The sequence below is a fragment of the Neopelma chrysocephalum genome, unplaced genomic scaffold, assembly GCF_003984885.1.
Source record: "Neopelma chrysocephalum unplaced genomic scaffold, ASM398488v2 Primary Assembly neopelma1_106b, whole genome shotgun sequence".
Classification (NCBI taxonomy): Eukaryota; Metazoa; Chordata; class Aves; order Passeriformes; family Pipridae; genus Neopelma; species Neopelma chrysocephalum.
Window position 1 is genome coordinate 178,191 of NW_020897771.1, and position 14,542 is coordinate 192,732.

General features: G+C 50.2%; 2 protein-coding genes across 2 annotated transcripts in view; one reads left to right on the plus strand and one right to left on the minus strand.

Annotated features, from left to right (window-relative positions):
• Positions 1-14,404, plus strand: part of DNAJC17 (DnaJ heat shock protein family (Hsp40) member C17) — a 15,822-nt gene extending 1,418 nt beyond the window's left edge. The window contains exons 2-11 of the mRNA XM_027696411.1: positions 311-380; positions 1,634-1,692; positions 2,948-3,035; positions 3,468-3,550; positions 4,098-4,194; positions 4,870-4,919; positions 5,431-5,508; positions 6,410-6,490; positions 7,378-7,506; positions 14,198-14,404. Coding sequence (XP_027552212.1) covers positions 311-380; positions 1,634-1,692; positions 2,948-3,035; positions 3,468-3,550; positions 4,098-4,194; positions 4,870-4,919; positions 5,431-5,508; positions 6,410-6,490; positions 7,378-7,506; positions 14,198-14,320 — 858 coding nt within the window. The 3' untranslated portion in view covers positions 14,321-14,404. The remainder of the gene's footprint in view (positions 1-310; positions 381-1,633; positions 1,693-2,947; positions 3,036-3,467; positions 3,551-4,097; positions 4,195-4,869; positions 4,920-5,430; positions 5,509-6,409; positions 6,491-7,377; positions 7,507-14,197) is intronic.
• CUNH15orf62 (chromosome unknown C15orf62 homolog) lies at positions 10,345-11,950 on the minus strand. The gene has a single exon (XM_027696436.1). It carries the CDS (start codon positions 11,558-11,560, stop codon positions 11,045-11,047), a length of 516 nt encoding a protein of 171 aa, XP_027552237.1. The 5' UTR covers positions 11,561-11,950; the 3' UTR covers positions 10,345-11,044.
• Positions 14,405-14,542: the final 138 nt, after the last annotated feature.

Below are 14,542 nucleotides of genomic sequence, written 5' to 3' on the forward strand. Positions count from 1 at the left end.
CTTCCCCCCTTTCTTTCCCCCTTCCCCCCTTTCTTTCCCCCTTCCCCTCTTTATTTTCACCTTCCCCCCTTTTTCCCCCTCCCTTTTTTTTTTTCCTTTCTCCCTTTTTTTCCCTTTCCCCTTTTTTTCCCTCTCCCCTTTTTTCTCCTCAGCTCAAACTCACCCCAAACACACCTTCCCGCCCAGCGAGTGTCCTGGGCCCATTCCCTTTCAATACAGGGAGAGGTTTTGTTGTTTTCCAAGCTGCTTTTTTTTTTTTTGACAAATCCAAACCAGTCCCACCCAGTAACTCGCAGTGTGGCCCCTGCAGGTGAAGACAGCGTTCCGGCAGAAGGCCCTGACGTGCCACCCGGACAAGAACCCGGACAACCCCCGGGCAGGTGAGACACCAGCAGCAATTCCTGGGAGTTTTCACCTCTCCAGGCTCCTGGAAGCGGCTCCGCTTCCCTTCAGCACTATCCTTGAGGGAATGCCGGGGTGCCTGTCCCCTGGAACACGCACACACATGGGGCTCAGAGTTGCTGTCGTTGCTGTTAACTCCGGTTTTTAGGGCTGAGTGATCCCTGTCGGGTTTAGGAACATCAGCGTTGAGTCAGTGCTGGAATTAGAATTGCACCTCTCAAAATCTTCCCACGTGGTGCCTGAACTCAGACCTTTGGCTGGACACTGGTTTCATCCATATCTCTCACAGTCCAAACTTCAACAGCACATTATCTGTGGGCACGGCCCGTTTTTGTTGGGGAAAGGGCCCCAACTGTGGAGCTGAGCTCACCCAGGCTGAGCAAGGTCTGGCTTCTGCTGCTGCCCTGGTTCCGAGAGTAACTGTGGGAAAAAATAGTAGCACTGAGGGGAGATCTGGGAGGTTTGATGCCTGCAGGAGCAATGGGAAGGATGTGGGGAAGCCTCAGGCTTATCTGTGTCACCTTCGAGGAGGAGGAGGAGCAGCAATGTTGATGTGAGATGAAAAGTTTGGATCTCGGGCTGGAAAGCTGGTGATGTGCCAGGCAGGATTTGTGTGGAATGGGGAATTTCAGCTGCCTGCAGTGAGGGAGGGAGTGGTTGTTGTAGATGTAAATTGCATAATTAGCAATTAGTTTCTTTTTTGTGCGTCAAGACTACTGATAATTCATCTTCACAAAAATAAATATAATTTCCCAGTGCTTGTAATAGGACAAAGGAAAGAGTTTTAAAGGCTAGATGGCTGTAATATAACAATTTCCAATACGACATAAGTAGGAATTCTTGATGATTTATTTGTACACAGACAAGAAGAAGTCAAAGAAGTAATGAGAGGAAGAAGAAAACTATGAGCTCCAGCTAAATGTGCCATGAAGGAGACATTGCAACCCACGATAAAAACAATCAGTATGAAAAATTAGGTTCATGTGTTCAAGCTTTTTCTTAAAATGAAACAATCCCAGGTTTTGTTTCCTTATTTGCTCTCAGGCTGATGTAACAGATGTTGCCCTTTGGGTTGAGGTGACCCTGGCAGAGGTTGGCTTTGGAGAGATGATGCTTCTTTCTTGGAGAGACATTCCTGCAGGTCTCTCCCATAAGGAATTGTCTTTCCTGTTCTTTCCCAGATCCCTCACATGGTTTTCTGCATCTTACCCTCATTTCTTCTCGTTCCCAGCGGAACTCTTCCACCAGCTGTCCCAGGCCTTGGCCGTGCTCACAGATGCAGCAGCCAGGGTAAGGATGCTCCCTTGGGAAGGGTGGGATTTTGGGGTGTTACTGGAAACTCTTCCTGTCTGTCCTGCTCTGTTCTCCAGTGGAGAGCCTGTGAATACAAGTCTCAGCTGTCGTTCCCTGTGTTTCTCCATGAGATCAGATATTAGGTGCCAAACAAAAGCTGGGAGAAACGTTCTGTTTCTGATCAGATGCTCTGTCCAAGGGTGAGATACTGTCTTTAATAACACGTTAGACTGGGACATATCCCATTTAATAACATAAATGATAACCACCCCTGATTCAGGGGCACTAAATTCCCATGGCAACAGTGCATTTGCAGTTCCCTCTAAGTCAGGGGCTGACATATGAATAATACCTGGATGTGATTGCTGAGGCTCCAAGCTTTTCATAAAAACAAACCAAAAATGAGCCAGTAACTCTCTGAAGATAAGCTCAGAAGAGAGACGTGTGCTGATTTCAGGTGATAAGAGCTAAAACCATTAAATAACTTCTCTTTTCAAACACTGGCAAAGCTTGTAATCCCCCTTCCAAGGGGGAATTCAGCTTTGGGCATCCAAGAACTTTTGGTCTTCTATATATTTAGAGGGAAAAACTGTTTAGCAAACCTTTGCCATACAGGAAGGGAATAAAAAAAGGGAAAATCGCAGCTTTTCTAGTTGATAAAAACAGTTGTACAACTATTCTCCAGGTAATATGAGAGGCAGTCTGTGCTCACCTCCTACACAGAGGTTCTGTGCAGGCTGAGGAACACATTAGCAGCTGGTTTAGCAGGTGCCAGTGAAATTGCCAGTTCACCCCAGTTCTTAGGTCTCTCTAGTGCTGAATTAATGTTGGTGTGTTTTTGCTGCTGAGGATTTTGGATGGTCTTTGATCTGATACATTCATAGGACCTCGAACACGTCTGCGAATAAATATTTCATGTCAAATAGACCTTTTTTAGTTGTAAAACTTTGCTCCAAAGCCAAGCTGGGCTGTTACCAGTGCCCCTAAAGCCACTTTTGGGATGTTCAGGGAACCAAAATGTTCTTCCCACCTCTGAAGATGGGTCAGAGTTCTCTCCAGTACATGCTGAAGTTATTCCTGGACTTTCTCACCCTTCCATCTGGAGATCTCTGGGCCTCTTCTCATGTTTGCAGGATATTTGTGTTAACTTCCAACACTTCTAGGAGTGATGTCTGATGTCATTTGATTCCCTGCTTTCCAGTTTCTCTCCCTGTTCCTGTAGTTTCACCCTGTTGTGCTGATTCCTTGGCAGGCAGCATATGACAAGGTGAGGAGGGCGAAGAAACAGGCTGCAGAAAGGACACAGAAGCTCGATGAGAAGAGGAAGAAAGTAAAGCTTGGTAATAAAACCAAACCTTCCCGTTGCCTTGAACTGGGTGTTTGCATTTCTTGTCCCACAGGAACTCCCCAGTGATCAACCTGCTGTCCATGTCTGGTGGCTCTGGGTTCTTTGTGCCCAGTACAATGCAGGAGCCACCTGGAATCTCCTCCCACAGCCATAGCTGGGATGGCCCTGCTCTGGGAAGGAAGGAATTAGGTCCTGCTCTGGGAATTAGGGGGGTTGGTGCCTGTTAGACTCCTTTGATGTGTGGGGGCAGAGGAGAGGTAGCAGTGACACCAGGACATCGGTGTAGGTGTAGCCACGTTTGTGATCTTTCCCTCCTCCCCTGGCCAGCAGGGAAAAATTAAAATTCTCTTTGAATTGTTTTAATTTCTGTTAAATATTTTGCATTTTATTAATGAATTTATTTTTTATTTAATTCCCTCTGCAGATCTTGAAGCCAGAGAACGAGAAGCCCAGTCCCAGGAGAACGAAGAGGAGGAGATCAGGATAACGAGATCATTAGAAGAAGAAGTAATGATTCATTCTTAGATTTCTCTGCTTCTTTTGAGAAAAATTGCTGAAAGTCTTTCCCTTCATGATGAAATCTATGGGATGAGATGCAGCAAATCTCTGGATTGCAGGACTTCAGGCTCTGGGACTAAGGGGCTCTATGAATCATACACTCCCAGGGTGGTTTGGGTTGAAAGGGACCTTAAAGCTCATCCAGTTCCGATCCCTTGCCATGGGCAGGGACACCTTCCTTTGGGCCAGGTTGCTCCAACCTGGCCACGGAAAAGAGGAATGTAGAAGGGATTTTGTGGCAGTCTGGCAAACGTGTTGATTTGGGGCTTGTATTTTTCCTGCCCTTTTCCTTTTGCACAGCAGACAACAACAACAACAACAGCTGCCTGGTTATCTGCTGACTGGGAGGGATGGTGTCACTGGGAACATCCCACTTTAGTGCTGGAGCTGTCCCAGGAGGGGTGTCCCAGGACACCCAAGCTCCCCTTGGGATTCCTGGCACGGAGCAGCCCTGGAATTGCCTCAGGTGTCCCGAACTGTGTTCCCTGTGCCGTAGATAATCCGCCTGCGGGAGGAGGGCTCCCGGCAGCTGGAGGAGCAGCAGAGGCTCATCAGGGAACAGATCCGGCTGGAAAGGGAGCAGCACAGCCAAGGTGAGCACAGAGGAGCTTGGAGCCCTCACCTGCCTCACGTACAGGGCCAGAAAAAGTCCTGATCTGGCAAGTTTAAGCAACAAAACAACCAGAGCTGCAGAGACAGAAACTCTCCTTGGGGTCCCCAGGCTTTTTCTTAACTTCATTTCACTTTTTTTTTTTTTTTTTAGTTTTTTTTTATTTATCTTTCATTTTTCGCAAATGGGGGAGGATGTTGAGAATTTACTTAGTGTAAGCCACTTTGAGATCCTTGCAATAAATGCACCATTATAAAGTATTTAATTGCAGGGCCAAATTAAATTCCTAGGCTGTGCTGTCCTGCTTTTTGTCTACCCTTAATTTTTCCACAGTTGTTCCTGCCAGGACAACTTCCTCTTGCAGGGAAAAATGCCTCAGAAGCTACCAGGTCTCGTGCTTGTATTTTTACTTACCTGTTTCTTGCCTTGATCGTGGCAAGTCTGGGCATCCTAGAAGGGAAAAACGCTGCCATGGAATATTCAGTCTGTGCTGCAGTTCCTGTTGCACAGGACTTTTGGGGCTGGAATGGTCTGGTGGAAATCCAAAAGTGTTTGCTGTTGTCATATGTATGATCTCAGGGAATATTTTGTGCTAAATGCTGAGGAATCTTCTCGCCCATGTCCTTTCAATCTGTGTTTTTCCCTTTCCCCTCTTTAGGCAAGCAGGAAAGAAATGGAGCAGAAGGCAAAGTAACTCCTAAACTCAAGGTAAGACACTCTTAAAAAGCTGGATTTTGGTGTAAACTTATAGAACACGATGGAAAACAGAAGGGACACTTCCACCCTGCTGAGCTGGCTCATCCCTTTTTACAGTGGAGGTGAAATTCCCCTGTGGAATGTGCATCTTCACATGAACAGCTCTTGTCCTTGCCCTTAGAATCCCTTCCTCCCTCACCTTTTCTCTGTCTGCTCCAGATTTCTGAGCCTGAAATTGAGTTGTTTTTGCTTTAAGCTCAGGGAAACATCTGCTAATTACCCTGACAGAGCCATCAGCATCCTTTCAGTGTGATCTTTTTATATTCCAGTGAGCAACAGTTTCTCCCTGTTCCCCAAACAGTTTGTTCCCTGTGCTCATTCCCGTGCTGAGATCACTGTCTTGGCAGTCCTGGGAGTGTGGCTGTAAATAGCAAACGTGGGGAATGTGCAGGGGGTGGGAGCAGCGTTGAGCACAGCAGGGCATTCAAACAGACAAAATTAACTCCTGGTGTTTATTTCCCAGCTCAGATGGAAATGCAGGAAAGAAGATGAGACGGGAGGGGGATACTCCAAAGATGTGCTGCTGCAGATCCTGCAAAAGGTCCCGTCTGACACTCACTTTTCTACTGCAGGGTCTTCCCCTGCTCTCTGGTATAAGGATAATGAATTCTGGGAAGCTACATGTCATAAAATTGTGGAACGATGGAATGGTTTGGGTTGGAAGGGACCTTAAAGCCCATCCAGTCCCACCCCCTTCCACTATCCCAGGTTGCTCCAAGCCCCGTCCAGCCTGGCCTTGGACACTTCCAGGGATGGGGCAGCCACAGCTTCTCTGGGCAACCTGTGCCAGGGCCTCCCCACCCTCACAGGGAAGAATTTTTTCCCAATCTAACCCTATTCCCTGTCAGTGTGAAGCCATTCCCCCATGTCCTGTCACTCCAGGCCCTGGTGAGATATAAACTGGGGTGGCTGATTTTTGTCTCTGTTCAGCTTTCTCGTGCAATTTTCATAAATCATCAGCACGTTCATGCAATCATTAGGTTGGAAAAGACCTCCAAGATCATCAACTCCAACCTTTGAACCAAGTTTGATCCTTTGATCCATGAGCTGGGAGCTGTTTCCCAGCTAACACCTCTGCCCTGCTGTGGGAAGTGCAGAGACAGGAGCAGACAAGCCTTTGATCTGATTAGTCCCAGCGTGGCAGCTTTATTTTCCCTCCCTGCAAGTGCCTCCTGTAGCTCTGTCTCTGAGCTGAGCATCCCTCTTGCACTGGGGCTTGCTGGAAGCCAAGAGTGTTGCTCTGTGCCTCTCTAGGATTGTCTCCTGGAGGGACAGAAATTATGGCAGGTTGGGGTTGGTGGAAGCACCGTGCGGGACAGAAATGGTGACAGCTCAACCTCGTGCCTGTGAAAACACGTTTTCTCTTTGTGTTCGTTTAATAAATGAACTCCACGTCTCTCCTGGCTCTGTAATTAACTTTTTTTCCTTCTTTCTTTTACCAGTATGGGGATGTGCTCAATTTGGTGATCTCCAGCAGGAAGACTGGGAGTGCAGTGGTGGAATTTGCTACGGTGAAGGCAGCGGTGAGTGTGCAGAGCCCCAGCTGGGTGTGGTGGGGGGGATGTCACAGGAGGGGACAGGTCACAGGGTGACAGCCCAGGTCATTAAGGCAGTGGAGAAGGCTAATGAGAGTCTGAAGGCACAGAGGGATGAAGGGAGTGGCAGAGCTGGAGGCACAGACCTGGAGCAGATCAGGCACATAAACAGGTTGTGCATGGAACAGGCTGAGGGAAGAGACAATGCCTGAAAAATCAGGGACTGAGCATTTAATCAGCTCCCACTGAAGGTGAATTACCTTGGAGTTGGGCTTTTGTGTTTTAGGGGTGATACCAGGCATTTGCAGTGAAAAACAAATCAAAGTGTCCTGGCTCACTGTGAGTTTTAATAATTCACGTGGCTGTGGGAACAGAAATCATCAGTTACCCTTAATTTTAGTAGTTCCATCAACTTACTCTGTGCAGGAGCCTCTCTGTTCCTTGTCACCTGTTCTTTCACTCACATCTAAAAGATCAAAAGGAAAACCAACCCAGAACTGTGTGTGACCTGTTTATCTGAAGATCTGGCAGGGGTATGTTCTGTCTGTGCTCAATGCAGATAAGGACCATAAAAGTGCCTTAAAGATGATCTGATTGCAACAGATCATAACAAATGGAATCACAGAACGGTTTAGGTCAGAAGGGGCCTTAAAGGCCATCAAGTTCCACCCCCTGCCATGGGCAGGGACACCTGCCACTAGCCCAGGCTGCTCAGAGGTCCATCCAACCTGGCCTTGGACACTTCCAGGGATGAATCTTGTTTGTGCCCCACTTGGCCTTGAGACCGGTCTGAGATGGGAAAGTGATCCTTAGGGACCTGTGAGGCAGCAGGGTCTGGAATTCAGGTGGTGATGGAAGAATATTTTCCTTGCTAGGAGATGGCTGTGAAGAATGAAGTTGGCCTGATAAACAATCCTCTGAAGATTTCCTGGCTGGAGGGGCAGCCCCGGAGCCACCCCAGCACTGTCCTCTCTGACAGCACCAGCCAGCCCAGGACCTCACAGGTAAGGAGACATGGGCTGTGGTATTTAAATTCGTTGCTGTAGCAACCTAAATTTCAGTGTGCTTTGTACTTATGGGCAAATATGAGCTGCAAAGAAACACTTGATGCCAGGCCTGGCTTTCCCACCAGCTTTTCTGTGCTGGACCAGTGGCTTTTTTAAAGAGAACTGGAGCTGTTTGGGTGACTGGATCTTCACACACTCACTGTCTTCCAGATGAGGAACAAGGATGTTCCTTGCTCAGCCCAAAGCCTCCAATGCCATTCTGCTGGGATTTTTTAATAGGTGTTGACTGTGGGAATTCTCTGGCTGAGAGCTGCTGAAATGAAGGTTTTTTTAGGCAGTCTTGGTTACTCACTGCATTCACAGGAGAAGGAAATTGCAGTGATGGAAGGAAACCTCTAATTTTAGGGTCTGCAGGAGGGAGGAGAAAGCAATATCAAACTAAATACCCTTCTAGAGACCTCGTTGTCTGGGTTTGGTCCTCCACACCAGTGTGGTTACTCTGAGTGCAAGCTGCATGTCTTCTGGCTTGCTTAGCCAGTTCCTTGGCTGGGAAGGTGGGAAGGGACCTGGTTGAAACTTCACATGACACTTACCCTCCTCTCCTCCTTCCCTGTGATATAAAGATCCAGAAATCTCATTGCTGAGAGGGCTCCTACCTCATGCTGTCCAGGTGCCCTTAAGCTGTGTGTCTCCATCAGCCTTTTGTGTGTTCACTCCCTGAATATTTTAAGCCTGTGAGGATGTTCAGTACATTCACTCTTGACTTTTTTGCCAGTGCTTTGTTTATAGTATTGGCATTTATACATCAGAATGCCTGGTTGTTGTTCTATCCATGTAGAATCCGTGAGAGTCCTGCAGCCACAGGAGATTCAGAGAGGGGACCAGGGTGGTAGAAAGGAAATTGGGGCAAAAAAAAAGGATTCTAAACCACTTTATTTGAGAATTTCTCATTAGGAGAGAGTGACAACTGGCTCATTCCTACCAAAGGGTGTTGCTGTTGCAGTTGGAGCTTGGTGGTGGATTCCAGCCTGTGTGGGTTCAGATCCCTGAGTTTATCCTGGCCTGTTTCTATGCCCAGAGCGTGTTATTTTGAAAGTGCAGTGTCTGCCTGTGGTGAAGGATTAGTGTAGTTGGGGCAGCAGGCAGAGCAGGAAAGCAGCACGAGGGGTTCATGGTGACCCACCTCTGCCCAGCACAGCCTCCTCAATCCCATCCTGGTTCTCAGGATGGGGAGGAGTTGCTGCCAGGGCCATGCATCCTTCCCAGGAATTGCACTGCTGATGCTTGGCTATCCTTTCTGCTGCTTTTTTTTCTGTAAGCAACTGCAATTTCTGGGATTACGTTGCAGCCTTGGATCTCTAAGCTGCTCTGCTTCCCACTTTTCTTAGTGCCTGCTCCAGACCCTCTCAAAATCCTGCTCCTGCTGCATCCACTAGGATGTTTCCACAGAATGATTAGTGTGCTAATAGCTCCTCTTGGCTGTTTTGCTTCCAGCTGACTTAGTTTGCCCTCTCCAGACCTAGACTGTGCAGGATGAGCCTCCAGATCCCTGCTGCTCCTGCCTCTTCCTTTCACACCCAGCCCGGCTTCCCAACCATCAGACTCCACATTCTTGCTTCCGAGCTGCACAAATCTTGTTCTGATTCAAGCTGCCCTCGCTTCCTATTTTCTTCCCCCCTGTTTTTGTCTGAATCCACCCCCATTTTGTTCCCACCCCGTGCAAAGGCAGCTCCTTCCCTGCTCTGCTTCAGCAAACAGCCCAAGACCCGCAGCGTTCTCATGGCAACGCGCTTGCTACTCATCCTCTGGGATAGTCATCCCGGTGCTCCCTGCCTGGGACAGGCAGCCGGGAGCTGAGTGCCAAAATCTCCAGGTAAAGGACGGTCAGACCCTAACCAGGGGGTTTGGAAGTACTTCCCGTGTGGAAGCAAGGCTGGCTGTTGTGCTGGGAGGAGGCAATAAGTTGCAGGCTACTCATTCTACAGCCATGGGTGCACGTTGTCCAGCAGTTCCTGGAGAGCTGCTGGAGCCAAGCAGGCGAGTTCCCCTTGGATTACAAAAGCTGTGGCTTGGCCAGTGTTACTCCAGGCTATTGAGAGCAATGCCTATGTGATGGTTCAGAGCACACAGTGGCTGTGCAGTGCAGTGAGGAGCTTGTTTTGCCACTACAACGGCGTGGAGCACTCAGGTTTGGGAAGGTTTTCCCTGCTCCTTTGGTAGGATCTCCCTGCCAGTGCTCCTCAACCCTGAGAAAAGCCTCCTGCCTGGCATCCTTGCACCTCTTCTAAGCTCCTTGGAGGTTTCAGAGAGTTTGTTTCATATTACCAGGCTCTGAGAGGTGAATCTAACAGGGTAAGAGCCGGCTGTGCCAGCTCTGGAATGTCCCTGCACTTTGCTGTAGCCACTTCCAAAGCTCCTGGTTGTCTGGGGGCATGGAGGTTTTATTATTGTTGGTTTTTAAAAGAGCCCTAATATCTAGCCTATCAGAAAGGTAAGAATTGGTGACTACTGCAGTGGTTTCTGCAGTGTCCTTTTAACAGTTTGCCCTGATGCTGCCCAAAATGTTCTCAGCCTGGTAGAGCCCTTCCCACTCTCCAGCTCAGGGGTGGAGAACCGGGTCTTGCCCTGAGCTGTGTGAGCTCTCCTTTGGGGAAAATCAAGTCCCAGCAGCTCTCTCCTTCCCCCAGCCCAGAAAAACAGAGCCACGCTGCTTCCCCTCCCTCAGAAAAACCTACAGTGCTGGGGAGGATGGATCTGGGCCACTCCAGATACCCTGTGCTCCTGGTGCCTTGGCTTTTTGTGGCTTGTTAACAACTAAATGAGGCAACCAGACACTTCCAGTCACAAATACATTTATTCTTCCATGTCTGTACAGCTGTCAGTGCATGCGTGAGGCAGCAGCGTGTGGAGACATCTCCTCTCCTGCCAGGAGGATAAACCCACTGCTGGTGCTCTATCACGAGCATGAGTGGATGCTTACCTGTTTCCAGGCTGGGAGTGCCAACTGCACTGGAGCTGGGGGAAAAGAAACCCACAAGGAGGAAGAAAAAAAAAAGAAAAGGAGGAACAGCTTTGATTTTTCACATCCAGACACGGTGGGAGAAGAACCCCCAGTTCCTGTCTCTCGGCCCTTGCCACACCTGTGGCTTTGAGGTGCAGTGCTGCTGTCTCCTTGCAGGCTGCCTGCTATCCCACAAGGGATCCATGCCAAGTCCCTCTGTGTCCCTGCCCCGCAGTGTCACAGCCACATCCCCAAAATAACAAGTCTTTCCCAAACAATGCCATTCTTCCCTGAGGAGGAGACGCACAGTCCGGAGTGGGAGATTCCCAGGGTGAAGAGTGGAAACAGTGCTCTCACCTGAGCTCTGCTCCAGAGGATTCCTTGGCAAGGACAGGGATGGTCTGTGGTGGGTGAGGTGAGGACAACAAAACAGACCACACACGACAGGCATGCTCCAGCATCCTTCCTCCCGCTGGGATCAGAGGAACCGGCAGCAGCATCGGGTAAATGGGATGTGGTGAATGATAAATACCTTCAGATGGCATAATCTCTTGGGTTCTGTTTCCTGAGGGTCTGCAGGACATCCTCAAGGAGCGATAGCCCCAAATCCACTTTGAAGGACAGGAAGGGGTCAGCCAGGTCGGGAAGAGTGGTGCCGTTCTGGGAACCTGCCTCTGAGGTCCCGTGGTCTGTAGCCTGGTCCTTGTGCGTTTGAGTGCCTTTGTGGTACTGAGCAGCGTCGGAAAAGGAGATGTCGGAGTGGGAGTCGGTGTGGTCGATGATGTTGGGGCAGCTGGAACTGTCCAGGTACAGCCGGGGAGGCTTGGGAGGGGCTTGTGCCTTGGCCAGGTTCTGCTCGCTCTGGCACGACAGGTAATCAGACTTGTCCTTCAGATCCCTCAAGCCTTCCCTCTTCTGGCCGTCAGTGTCCAGAGTGTGGCTGTTCTGGTTCAGGATGATGACTTGGTTGCCCAGCTTTTTGTGCCTCCTGAGGGAGAAACGTCTGAAGAACGTGGTGGACTTGATAGACCCTCTGCGCCAGGTGTCCATGCTGAGGGAAGGCAGTGAGGAGAAGGGACCTGCTGACTCCTCACAGGCAGGTGCTGGACTTGAGCCACGGGATCAGCAGCAAGCCACGCAGCAGGAACAGCCTCTTCCTGCCCCGTTCCCGTAGCTGGAAGGAAAACAGAGAGGCTGGTAGTGCAGGAAATGCAGACTCCACGCTGTGGTAAGGAGCAGTTGGCTTGTCTTGGATCTTAAGGAGTCTCCTCCTTGAGTGGAGAAGGAACACGGTGTCTGAGCTCGTTAAACGTGTGCTGGTGAGGAACAGCAAGGCACAGTCACCATGAGAACAGATCTAATCTGGCATCTAGAACAGAAGGGCACCCGGGTGCCATGGTAACCAGCCACCTTCTGTGGAGGGGCACCGCCGGAAAATCCAGTGGGTGGTTGGGAAGGAGACGGTGACTCAGTCCCACTGGAGGAGCCAAGGAAATACAGGCGAAGGGGGATGTAAAAAGCGACACCGCGAAAGGCAAATGTCGGGAGAACTGAATGCAAAGGAGACTTACGCCGTGTCGGAGCAGCCCTGAGTCCGAGGGCGCAGAGGAGAAACTCCTGGAGCACTCGGAGAACTGTGCCTGCCACGCTCACCAGGATGAAGGAGCAAGTCTGGTGTCAGCTGAGCCGGGAGTTTGGGAATTCAGCCAGGTTGGACCCAGAATGCTAAAAATCCCCAAAGCTGCTGCCGCCGCCGTCTCTTCATGTGCCGCCCGTCGCCTCTTCCCGGGCTGCAGCTCCTGCTCGGATGTGTTTGTTTTGAGCCAAGCCCTTGCTGAGTCAGCCACGTCAGGAACTGGGTTTTACACGATTGGTAATTGCCAGGATTGCAGGAAGTAGGTGTGTGGAGTGGCAAAGCCTCAGCCCACGCTGCCTGAGGAGCAGGAGAGCTCCTCGGAGGCACCCGGACTGCTGGGAGCTGCCAGCTTGGAGCCCACCTGGATCAGGCTCTTCTCCTCCCTCCTGCCACTCTGAGGGCTCCGTGTGTCAGCAGGGCTCCCAAACCAGGCTGGGAATAATCTCTTGTCTGTTTTAAATTTCAGTCCGTGTGCGAGGTGGGGATTCAGGTTTGTGTGGGTGATTCATCTGCATGAGTCTCACACAGCCTCTTCCATCCAGCCCAGCAAATCCCTGGGGTTGGTGGACAGGACTGGGGAGGATCCTGGTTCTGCTGCTGAGGTGCTTTCTGAGACACTGGTGCTGCCAGTACCCAAAGGTCATTTCACTCATCTGGCTCCTAAGACACCAATTAGACTCCTAATTTCCCACTCGACGTTCCTCATCTGTTGTGGGGCTTCTATTTTGTCCTCACAGCCGGAGGAACCACTTTGCTGGCACTTGATAACAAATTGCACTTGCCCCATTTTCATGCAGAGTCTTATTTAGCCATTCTATTGCCTTTGTATCCCGGCTGATTCCTGAGATGTCCTTAAGTACCCAGAGAAGCTGTGGCTGCCCCATCCCTGCAAGTGTCCAAGGGCAGGTTGGACAGAGCAACCTGGGCTAGTGGAAGGTGTCCCTGCCCATGGCAGGGGGTTGGAACCGGATGATCTTTAAGGTCCCTTCCAAGCCAAACCATTCTGTGATTCCATGACTCTCAGAAATCACCACTAAACCCAGTTCCTAGAAGAATGAACGTGAGGGGTGTTTTTTTTCCATTCACCTTTTGTCAAGACACTTATTTCTGCTTGAACTGTCAAGGAATGAAATGGATGTTTCCAAGCCTTGCAGTGCTTTCATAGATCCAAAATAGCACGGCCACCTACTAGTGTGGAATGGCTTTGGAAGCAGAGTTCCACAGCACTGGAGCAGCTGTCATCTGCTGCCCACGTTCATTAGGCAGAGTCTGCAATCAACTGGGTTCACGTGACAGTTGCTGCCACACGCAGCAGGAAGGCTCCGGGAACTTTGGAAAACTATTCCATTCCTGCATCAGGTTTGGGAACATACCTGGTGGTTTTCTTTCTGCAGCCACTTAGAATTTTTTTCCAGGTTGGAAAAGACCTCTAATATCATCAATTCCAACCGTTACAATCATAGAATCAGGAATGGTTTGGGTCGGAAGGGACCTTATGGATCATCCGGTTCCACTCCCCTGCCATTGTCAGGGGCACCTTCCACTGGCCCAGGTTGCTTCAAGCCCTGGCCTTGGACACTTCCAGGGATCCACAGCTTTTCTGGGCAACCTGTGCTGGGCCCTCACCACCCTCAGTGGGTTGGGAGTTATCAGTTCCGTGACTGATCCACACAGGTTGGGTGTTTTTATGGCGTTAGCCTTTATAACGGGTGAAGTGTACGCTGGACTTTGGGCCACAGCGTTGCAGGTGCAGGGTGAGCTCATCCTCCAAAATAATGCCCCATCCAGCCTCGTGGGGAGCAGGGAGCAGCTCTGGCAGCAAGAGAGGAATTCAGGAATGCAGGCTCTCTGTGTGTCCTGCTTTCCCCATCAGCCACGCTTAGGAAGCAGCTTGTTTTCTGTAGCCAGGCAGCTTTTACACCTCACCTGATCTCTGTGGGATCAAACTGCTTCCTGCCCAGAACTCCCGTGTTGTGAGGGGGGTTTGGGGAGAGGAGAGCTGGGTCTGCACTGTCCCTGATGGATTGTGTGTGTTTCCTGCTCCCTGCCAGGCTTCCGTGGTGTCGGAGCGGGACTACGAGAGCCTGGTGATGATGAGGATGCGCCAGGCAGCCGAGAGGCAGCAGCTCATCGAGCAGCTCCAGCGGGAAGACGAGGAAGAGTCTCACACTTAGCATGACAGTACGGATTCTCCCCACCCCTGCACCCCCCGCCCTGAGCTCTTTCTTAATTTAAGTCAATAAACCTCCTTTTTTAAAGCTGGTGTGGGAATACAAACTCCCAGGGACTGCGGCCTTTATCCCTTTCCAGGTTTGGGGAAGGAAATGGCTTCAGTGTGCAGGTATTACCCTGTCAGCATGTGTCCAGAGCAGCTGCCCCTTCCCATGGGACAGGGT

What these genes read in the sequence shown, in the direction of transcription:
- CUNH15orf62 (XM_027696436.1), bottom strand. Translation starts at nt 11,560, where the DNA reads ATGGACACCTGGCGCAGAGGGTCTATCAAGTCCACCACGTTCTTCAGA.